Below are 11,055 nucleotides of genomic sequence, written 5' to 3' on the forward strand. Positions count from 1 at the left end.
CCCGGCGGATGGAGCTGTGCTGTCCACTCACCATTTTCATTCAAGATCCACCAGAGCAGATTGGTGGAAATGCCGTGCGTTGGAAATCCATACAACTGCCGATAACATTGAAAGCAATGATGAAAAGGGGAGCGCTCCACGCTCTGCTCCCTCCTTCATCACACTCCCGCTGCGTCCGAGATCTGACAGCTCAGCACAGCGCTTGCGATGACATCACCTCACCCGCTATGCAGAGCAGTGGAGAACACTCCCTGCGGACACCGGAGCAGCAGGGCCAGAGGAGAGGGGATTATTTATAATACTACATGGATGACGATGGGCTGGGCATTATATATGGAGGTGTATTACATTACATGGAGGATTATGGGAGGTGCATTATGCTATATGGAGGACTATGGGGAATGCATTATATATGGAGGACTCTGGGGGGGGGCGCATTATACTTTATGGAGGACTATGGGGTGCATTATACTATATGTAGGATGATGGGGTTTGCATTACACTATATGTAGGGTGATGGGGTGTGCATTATACTATATGGTGAACAATGGGATGTCCATTATGCAATAAGGTGGACAATGGAGAGTGCATTATATTACCGTAAATGGAGGACAAGAGGCTATGCATTATACTATATGGTGGACAATGGGTTGCATTATACTATATGAAAGATGATTGCCTGTGCATTATACTATATGGTGGACAATGGGGGGCACACTATAGTATATGGAGGACTATGGAGTGCATTATACTATATGTAGGACGATGAGGTGTGCATTATACTATATGGTGAACAATGGGGTATGCATTATGCTATATGGTGAACAATTGGGAGTGCATTATATTAAATGGAGGACAAGAGGCTATGCATTATACTATATGGAGGATTATTGGGTGTGCATTATACTATATGGTGGACAATGGGTTGCATTATACTATATGGTGGACAATGGGTTGCATTATACTATATGGTGGACAATGGGTTGCATTATACTATATGGTGGACAATGGGTTGCATTATACTATATGGTGGACAGTGGGGGTGCATTATACTATATGGAGGACTATGTAGTGCATTATACTATATAGAAGGCAATGTCAGGGCCATTATAATATTTGGAGGGCCATGAGGGAGCCTTTATACTTTATGAAGGGCTACGTAATGTATGCAAGCAGTTATAAAGTGTGAAGGATTTTATGGGGTCCATCATACTGTATCTGGGGCTGGGAGGGGGACATTATACTGCATGTAGGGATGTGTGGGGGTCACTATTGGGGCATATACTGTGTTGGGGGTCACCATACGTTGCTAGTGTAGTTGAGGGGGCGTTTTGAGTAGCGTCCTCATACTGTGCGTGTTGCGGGTACTGTACAGGAGGTCACTGTAAGGGGAGTCACAGTGCTTATTGGGCACTTTTGTCGGCATTATACTGTATGGGTGCAATGAAAGGCTTCAATAGGAGGAGAAAAATTACATGAAAGGGCTGAAAAGTTGTAGCATATGCTTTTATGTGACTCAGCTGAGTATTTTATATTTATTTATTTATTTTTTTTTTTTTGGGGGGGGGGGGGGGGCATTATTACAACCTCTACTTTAGGTCCCCATGATTTCTATGTACACCCCTGGATCAAGCGCTCATATTTGCCTGTGTATTTTCAGAAGGATCATGAAACTTGACCTGAAAATAACACAGACATCTTATCTCGTGTTTACGAGATCTGGTTCTAATTTTCATAAAGAGAAACAAAGTCACAGCAAAATGATCCTATAGAAGTTATTACAAACACAACATGTGCGATTATAACGTAGACAGTAACTGAAGAATGTTTAAAAATGTAAAAAAAAAAAAAATAAAAAAAAGAGAATTGTGTATTTCATAAAAACAAAAACACCCTTCGAGCAGTGAAGGTCACGAGTAGGATTTACTGAAAACCAGTGACACGGATGAAGAAACATAACAGTGCAGTATTATTACCCGTCAGCCAGAAACAAGCAACCGCATAAGGCTCCATTCACACATCGATATTTTTCTTGTTTGCAAAATTAACGGTTCGATTTTGAAAAGTTTTCTTGGATTTGAAAAAACAAAACAAAAAAACAAACAAACAAAAACACTCAAGTGATGGAGATTTCTCAGGCTTCTCCCATTAAACCAGTCAATGTAGATTTCTTTTCAAGGTGAGAGTTTGACCAGAGACTCTGATTTTGTGAGGATCACTTTGCCCACCCCCCAAAAAAAAAAAAAAATACACAGACATGTGAATGACCCCATAGACTTTGATAGTCTCTACGAGAAAAACTGAAGTCGGAGTGAGCTCTTTGGAAGCAGCAAATTGTGGGGTTTTTTTTATTCTATTTTTCGTCAATAGAGCTGTGAAGGTATTTATTTTTTTAGCATTTTAGTGGCTTGAAAATTTTGAGATTTGTCAACTAAGAAAAAAAATTGCTTTGTGGTATGATTTTTGAGACGTGTAACATTTAATTTCTCCATTGATGCAGATTTTTTTGTGCAAGGAGTTGAAATATTTATTTGTTTTCATTCTGATACTTATTGCATTTTTTGTTTGGGGAACAACGATTAAGAAACATTTTGGAGTTTCAATTTTTTAGGTTTTTTTTACAATGGATCAAACAGGCTGATATAGGTTGTCAACAATCCATGGCCATTTTGGATAGTCACAAGACCAGGGCTATTTCAAATGGGTTAGTGATCACTGACCCTCTGATCGTTAGAGGTCCCATCACTGAGGCCAGTTGGGTCCTAGCAGGTCAACATTCAGGGATCACCAAATTATCTTCTAACCTGTGGATCAGTGATAACCCAGTAATGTAATTGTATGGTAGTGGTGTTACCTGGAAGCGCGTCCTCTCGCTGGCATATCTCTGGTAGTGCAGCATGGCTTCCAGGACCTTCTTGTGTCCTCCAGGGACCAAGCAGACGGCCCCCATTATTTCCAGCACAGCTACTTTAGTCTTGATGTTCTCTGTGGCCAGACTCTGAGCGATCACATTAATGCTCTCCGAATGGGCCAAGACGTGAGCCCGTCCCTGAGAGTTGTTCATTAGCGCTTTGATGCAGCCAATGAGAGAGGTATGTATTTGGGACTCTGCTATTTCGTAGTCCATATTTTTGAGGAAGTTCAATATGCAAGTTAAACCGTCCATCTCTATGAACCTGGTCACAAACCTACAAAAAAAGGACACAAAAAAAGCAATACATTTCAAACCCTTAACTATAAAATGTAATTGAACAATATCGCAGTATCCCCTTAGAACCTCAAACCAACGTGATCCAAGTTCTTGTAAGAAATATTGCACTACCACCCATCCACATTATACACACACACATACCACACACCACACACACACACAGACATACACACACACATACACACACAGACATACACACACACACACACACAGACATACATACACACACACACACAGACATACACACACACACACAGACATACACACACACAGACATACACACACACACAGACATACACACACAGACCCAGACACACAGACACACACACAGACACACACACACACACACACACACAGACATACACACACACACAGACATACACACACACACAGACATACACACACACACAGACATACACACACACACACAGACATACACACACACACACAGACATACACACACACACAGACATACACACACAGACCCAGACACACACACACACACACACACACACACACACACACACAGTGGGGAAAAATAAGTATTTTCGATGTGGAAGGTTTTCCCACCTACAAAGAATGGAGAGGTCTGTAATTTTTATCGTAGGTACACTTCAACTGTGACAAACAGAATAAAAAAAAAATCCAGAAAATCCCTTTGTATGATTTTTAAATAATTTGCATTTTATTGCATGAAAAAAGTATTTGATCACCGACCAACCAGGAAGAATTCTGTCTCTCACAGATCTGTTACGTTTTCTTTAAGAAGCCTATCTACTCTGCACTCAATACCTGTATTAATTGCACCTCTTTGAACTTGTTACCTGTATGACAGACACCTCTCCACCCAATCACATTCCAACCTCCGCATCATGGCCAAGACCAAATAGCTGTTTAAGGACACTAGGGACTAAAAATTAGATCTGCACAAGCCTGGGATGAGCTACAGGATAATAGGCAAGCAGCTAGGTGAGAAGACAACAACTGCTGGCGCAATTATTAGAAAATGGAAGAAACACAAAATGACTGTCAATCTTATTCGGTCTCCATGCAAGGTGTCGCCTCGTGGGGCAAGGATGATTCTGAGAAAGGTCAGGAATCAGTCCAGAACTACACGGGAGGACCTGGTCAATGACCTGAAGAGGGCTGGGACCACAGTCTCAAAGATTATCGTTAATAACACACTGCACAGTCATGGAGTAAAATCCTGCAGGCAACACAAGGTCCCTCTGCTCATACCAGCACATATCCAGGCGATTTGAAGTTCATCACTGACCATCTGCATGTTCCAGAGGAGGCATAGGAGAAGGTCATGTGGTCAGATGAGACCAAAATGGAACCATTTGGTATCAACACCACTCACCGTATTTGGAGGAAGAAGAAGAATGAGTACAACCTCAAGAACACAGTCCCAACCAAGAAGCATGGGGGTGGAAACATCATACTTTGGGGGTGCTTTTCTGAAACAAGGACAGGAGGACTGCCCCACATTAAAGGGAGGATGAATGGGGTCATGTATCGCAATATTTTAACCATCAACCTTTCTCTCTCAGTAAGAGCATTGATAAGTAGTCATAGCTGGGTCTTTCAGCAGGATAATGACCCGAAACACACAGCAAGTGCAACTAAGGAGTGGCTCCGTAAGAAACATTTCAAGCTCCTGCAGTGGTCTAGCCAGTCTCCAGACCTGAACCCAATAGAAAATCTTTGGATGGAGCTGAAACTTAATGTTGCCCAGTGACAGCCCCGAAACCTGAAAGATTTGGAGAAGATCTGTATGGAGGAGTCGCCAAAATCCCTGCTGCAGTGTGTGCAAACCTGGTCAAGATCTACAGGAAACGTCCGACCTCTGTAATGGCAGACAAAGGTTTCTACCAAATAATAAGTTCTGTTTTTCTATTGAATCAAATACTTAAAATTATGCAATAAAATGCAAAATAATTAAAAATCATACAATGTGATTTTCTGGATTTTTTGGGGGGGATTCTGCCTGTCACAGCTGAACTATACCCACAATAACAATTACAGACCTCTCCATTCTTATCAGGTGGGAAAACGTGAAAAACGGCAGTGTATCAAATAGTTATTTTCCTCACTGTATATATACACACATCATACATACACACAAATTATATATATTATATATATATTTTACACAAACTCACATATATACATAAATTATATATACACGCTTACACATTCTATACACACACATTATATAAATATATACACACACACACATACTGTATACATACACACATATATATAATGTGTGTATGTATACAGTATGTGTGTGTGTATATATATATATATATATATATATATATATATATATATATATATATATATATATATATATATATTATATACACACACTGTATACATACACATATATATATATATATATATATATATATATATATATATATATAAATATATACACACATACTGTATACATACACATATATATAAATATATACACACTGTATAAATACACATATATATAAATATATACACACTGTATAAATACACATATATATAAATATATACACACTGTATAAATACACATATATAATATATATATATATATATATATATATATATATATATTTATTTATTATACATACACACACCCGCATGTATACATACATACATAATATACATACATACATGCACACACATACATACTTATATATATTCATAGAGAATTGCTCTGACCTCATAGGTTTCGTCCTTAGCGCAGTCTTCAGACTCTCTATAGTTTTGTTCCTTTCGTCTTCATCTTCCTTCTCCATTGCCAATAATGTTCTCCTCTGTGACATGGGAAATGGGAAAGTTAATTGCTGGTTCATTAAGAGTTTAATAGGATCATTAACCATTTCTTGCATCCTGGGAGTGCAGAAGATAGCACATAATCCGACCTACCAATCTAGACTAAATTTATAGGATTTAATAATAGCGATCAGGAGTGAAAACCCTACACCAGGCCATTGATGGGGGCTGCATTCGGGACAGAAGGATGGCACTCTGTGCCCGGTTAAACCATCTGCTGTAAACAGGAAAGCAGACAATGATTAATATCATCCGGATTACCATGAATGTTTATTCACAGAAGGAAAAATAAGGCTTAACACACGGCACTTCTGAAATTAAAGGAATTCTCCAAGGAAATGACAATGGGCTTTCCATTATGTGGGACATCAATGTCAGGGGGAGACTGACCTCAGTGGGTGAGCACAATGGAGGTGCCGCAGCGCACACCACAGACCTTTGATCAAACACATTGTGCCGATAGTGATTCAAAATGTCAAAATTTATTTAGAAAAAAAAAATTCTAACATTACACATTAATAATAAGAAAATAACTATGTAGATCAAAAAGTTATTGACGGGTACTGGATATTTGCCTGAATTTGGAAGCAGGCGTGTAGGTGATGTGGCATTTACACACCAGTTCGCAGAGTCTGTGTGAAGTACATTTTTTCCTTTTGTTATCGGCAAGTCCACAGACTCCATACTTGGATCATCAAAATCAGATTACAAGAAGACATGTACTGAATCTTGCGGATATCACATTCGAAATCCGTCATTTTCATAGATGTGCAAATATATTCATGAAACTATGGGTTTGTGTAACGTTGGATCAAAAAATAAATAAATCGGGCAGTACACGGAAATTTCATGCCAATGTGTGAATGTAGCAGAAGGAGGAATTTTGCGGCCTAACAGTATATTAGGTCTCTTATTTCTTTGGGGAGCATTATGGGGTCTATATGGCGAAGTATGGGCCAGTATGGTGACGTATGGGCCAGTATGGTGACGTATGGGCCAGTATGGTGACATATGGGCCAGTATGGTGACATATGGGCCAGTATGGTGACATATGGGCCAGTATGGTGACATATGGGCCAGTATGGTGACATATGGGCCAGTATGGTGACATATGGGCCAGTATGGTGACATATGGGCCAGTATGGTGACATATGGGCCAGTATGGTGACATATGGGCCAGTATGGTGACATATGGGCCAGTATGGTGACATATGGGCCAGTATGGTGACATATGGGCCAGTATGGTGACATATGGGCCAGTATGGTAAAGTATGAGCGAGTATGGTAAAGTATGGGCCAGAATGGTAAAGTATGGTAAAGTATGGGCCAGAATGGTAAAGTATGGGCCAGTATGGTAAAGTATGGGCCAGTATGGTAAAGTATGGGCCAGTATGGTAAAGTATGGGCCAGTATGGTAAAGTATGGGCCAGTATGGTAAAGTATGGGCCAGTATGGTAAAGTATGGGCCAGTATGGTAAAGTATGGGCCAGTATGGTAAAGTATGGGCCAGTATGGTAAAGTATGGGCCAGTATGGTAAAGTATGGGCCAGTATGGTGAACTATGGGCCAGTATGGTGAACTATGGGCCAGTATGGTGAACTATGGGCCAGTATGGTGAACTATGGGCCAGTATGGTGAACTATGGGCCAGTATGGTGAACTATGGGCCAGTATGGTGAAGTATGGGCCAGTATGGTAAAGTATGGGCCAGTATGGTAAAGTATGGGCCAGTATGGTAAAGTATGGGCCAGTAGGGTAAAGTATGGGCCAGTAGGGTAAAGTATGGGCCACTATGGTGAACTATGGGCCAGTATGGTGAACTATGGGCCAGTATGGTGAACTATGGGCCAGTATGGTGAACTATGGGCCAGTATGGTGAACTATGGGCCAGTATGGTGAACTATGGGCCAGTATGGTAAAGTATGGGCCACTATGGTGAACTATGGGCCAGTATGGTGAACTATGGGCCAGTATGGTGAACTATGGGCCAGTATGGTGAACTATGGGCCAGTATGGTGAACTATGGGCCAGTATGGTGAACTATGGGCCAGTATGGTGAACTATGGGCCAGTATGGTGAAGTATGGGCCAGTATGGTAAAGTATGGGCCAGTATGGTAAAGTATGGGCCAGTATGGTAAAGTATGGGCCAGTATGGTAAAGTATGGGCCAGTATGGTAAAGTATGGGCCAGTATGGTAAAGTATGGGCCAGTATGGTAAAGTATGGGCCAGTATGGTAAAGTATGGGCCAGTATGGTAAAGTATGGGCCAGTATGGTAAAGTATGGGCCAGTATGGTGAACTATGGGCCAGTATGGTGAACTATGGGCCAGTATGGTGAACTATGGGCCAGTATGGTGAACTATGGGCCAGTATGGTGAAGCGATAATTCACAAATTTGAGGGAAGGGTGTACCAGATGAGGTGCCCCAGCTCCGGCACCCATTTGGCCTACAATAAGTTTATTTCAACCTCCAATTATAGAGCTGTCGACATGAGTGTTGGCCGGACACTTCTTTTAATTTTCTATAGGACTGTGTATGTTGGATGTGTCTCCCTAGTTGTGTAGTTTGAGGTTGTCATGCTGAACATATGGCGGCTGCCGCTTTGGAAGTCTTCATTGTATAAATCCTGGAAAACCGATTTGGTATGAATTCCTACTCAGCCGTAATGAGTTATCTCTACAAGTCCAAGCAGATCAGAGCCAAAGGGGGTTCATTCCTCTAGATAATGACAAGATCCTTTCCATCATAGGACACTCTCGGCTCACGCCGATGTCATCTTCCGAGCTAGGATACAGATGTTTGTTTCGGTTTACACGAAAATGAGACTTTCTATTATCAAACAAATGTAACGAAGAGGAAACAAATGTAAGACCAGTAAATAAAAGGAAAGCCAAGTTCCTCGAAAGTTAAGGATTAGGAAACCCCTTTCATCATCTTGCAATTTACAGGCATCTAATCCTCCGATACAAGCAAGTGCTGAAATTCTCCATGTTTGCAAATGTGTTTATAAAGGAAAAGACAAACAGAGCAACAGGTCACTGGAGTCTGCGAAAATGATTGCAAACATCCCGCCTTCAACAACTGAACTGGATAACGAATAAAGGGGGGGGGGGGGACGGTTGTGTTATTTCTATTGTATGGTGTGACTTGCCCCTTGGTAATACGTGTGGACAGCTGTCAGCAATGGTACAAAGCAATCCTGTGCCCTGCGGGGCTTCCCGACCAGTGATGTCATTTATTCCATCACTCCTTTGCAAAATCCAACAAAGACAGCACAGGGGAGGGAGGCTTAATCTCCCCAATATGCAGCTGCTACATGCGAAATGTATAGATGACCCAGTAGCTGCTCATCCATTAGCCGTGGAGTCGTCAATATATTCCAAGCCCCCGGCGCTGCATTGTTCGTAATGCTCTTTACACATATGGGGGCAATACTTACATTGTATTCCTGTAAGTATTTAGTAAGTGTAAACACGAAATACAGAGCAACGTTAACCTTCCTGCTCTGTATTTTATATCGTCCTGCTCTATATAGATAGCCCCTTTAATGGGGGGTTTTCCCAAGATTTAGAGTTCTCCTCCACCTTTAGGCTATGTGCCCACGCTGAGGATTTACCGCGGATTTGCCGCGGATTTCCCGAAAATCTGCAGCAGCGGCACTTCCAAGCCATTTCAATGGCATTTTGGAAATGCTGTGTCCATGCTGCGGATTTTTCCGCTGCGGATTTGCCGCGGATTTTGATCCGGAAAAATCTGCAGCATGTCAATTGTTTGTTGCAGATTTGGTGCGGATTTTTGGTTTTGAATGGGGAAAAAAAAAAAATCCGCATCAAAATCCGCGGCAAATCCGCGGGTACGGATTTGCCGCGAAAGTCGCGGATTTTCAGGCAGAAAAATCCGCAGGTACATTCTACCGTGGACACATAGCCTTAGGATAAGGGATATATTACTAATTACTGAGGGCTTGACCGATGCGACACAAGACTAAAGGCCGCTTTACACGCAACGACATCGCTAACGAGATATCGTCGGGGTCACGGAATTTGTGACGCACATCCGGCCTCGTTATCGACGTCGTTGCGTGTGACATGTACGAGCGACCGCTAACTATCAGAAATACTCACCAAATCGTTGACACGTTGTTCATTTCCCAAATATCGTTGCTGATTTTGGACGCAGGTTGTTCGTCGTTCCTGAGGTAGCACACATCGCTACGTGTGACACCCTGGGAACGACGAACAACAGCGTACCTGCGTCCTCCGGCAACGAGGTGGGAGTGACGTGAATGCGGCTGATCTCCGCCCCTCCGCTTCTATTGGTTGCCTGCTGTGTGACGTGGCTGTGACGCCGCACGAACCACCCCCTTAGAAAAGAGGTTGTTCGCTGGCCACAGCGACGTTGTTAGGCAGGTAAGTATGTGTGACGCGCACTACCGATTTTGTCCGCCACGGGCAGCGATTTGCCTGTGACGCACAAACGACGGGGGCAGGGGCGATCGCTAGTGATGTCACAGCGTTTAAAGCGCCCTTTACACTTTCTAAGGCTAGTTTTACATACTCGGCTTTTCGCCGGATCCGGCGGACTCCAGTACACTGTATACAGTACAATGGCAGCGCGGCAACTTCCGGGTCACGTGCTCCAGTCACATGACAGCGAAACTAGCCTTACATAACCATCATAGGTCAACATTGTGTCCCACATGTCAAAAACAAAACTATCAATGGCTAAATTTATGCCAAAACAGACCTTGTGGCGTAGGTAGGGTTGGCATACTAATTTTATCTAATCAGGTACACTGCATGTGTCTAGGGCATACATTTAGTGACACTTTTCAAACACACTTGGTGGAAAAAGAGTCCTGCAGAATTGGATCAAATGCATATTATGGTTCCTTGCATTTCTACAATACCAATAACTAAATTAGGAGCAATTTTCAGACCCAAAAGATGTGAAGTCCTCTGTTACACAGGTAGAAAGGTCACCTTGACGGACATATATAATCTGGCAACCA

At 42.1% G+C, this 11,055-nt stretch overlaps 1 protein-coding gene across 6 annotated transcripts in view; it reads right to left on the reverse strand.

Annotated features, from left to right (window-relative positions):
• The window catches only part of DAAM1 (dishevelled associated activator of morphogenesis 1), a 317,520-nt gene that overhangs the window by 101,347 nt on the left and 205,118 nt on the right, over positions 1-11,055 (reverse strand). For all 6 annotated transcript variants that reach the window (XM_075330205.1, XM_075330206.1, XM_075330203.1 and 3 more), the window contains 2 exons: positions 5,930-6,024; positions 2,855-3,188 (listed from right to left, as the gene is read on the reverse strand). In XM_075330205.1, coding sequence (XP_075186320.1) covers positions 2,855-3,188; positions 5,930-6,024 — 429 coding nt within the window. The remainder of the gene's footprint in view (positions 1-2,854; positions 3,189-5,929; positions 6,025-11,055) is intronic.

The sequence above is a fragment of the Anomaloglossus baeobatrachus genome, chromosome 12 (genome assembly GCF_048569485.1).
Source record: "Anomaloglossus baeobatrachus isolate aAnoBae1 chromosome 12, aAnoBae1.hap1, whole genome shotgun sequence".
In the NCBI taxonomy this organism is placed as follows: Eukaryota; Metazoa; Chordata; class Amphibia; order Anura; family Aromobatidae; genus Anomaloglossus; species Anomaloglossus baeobatrachus.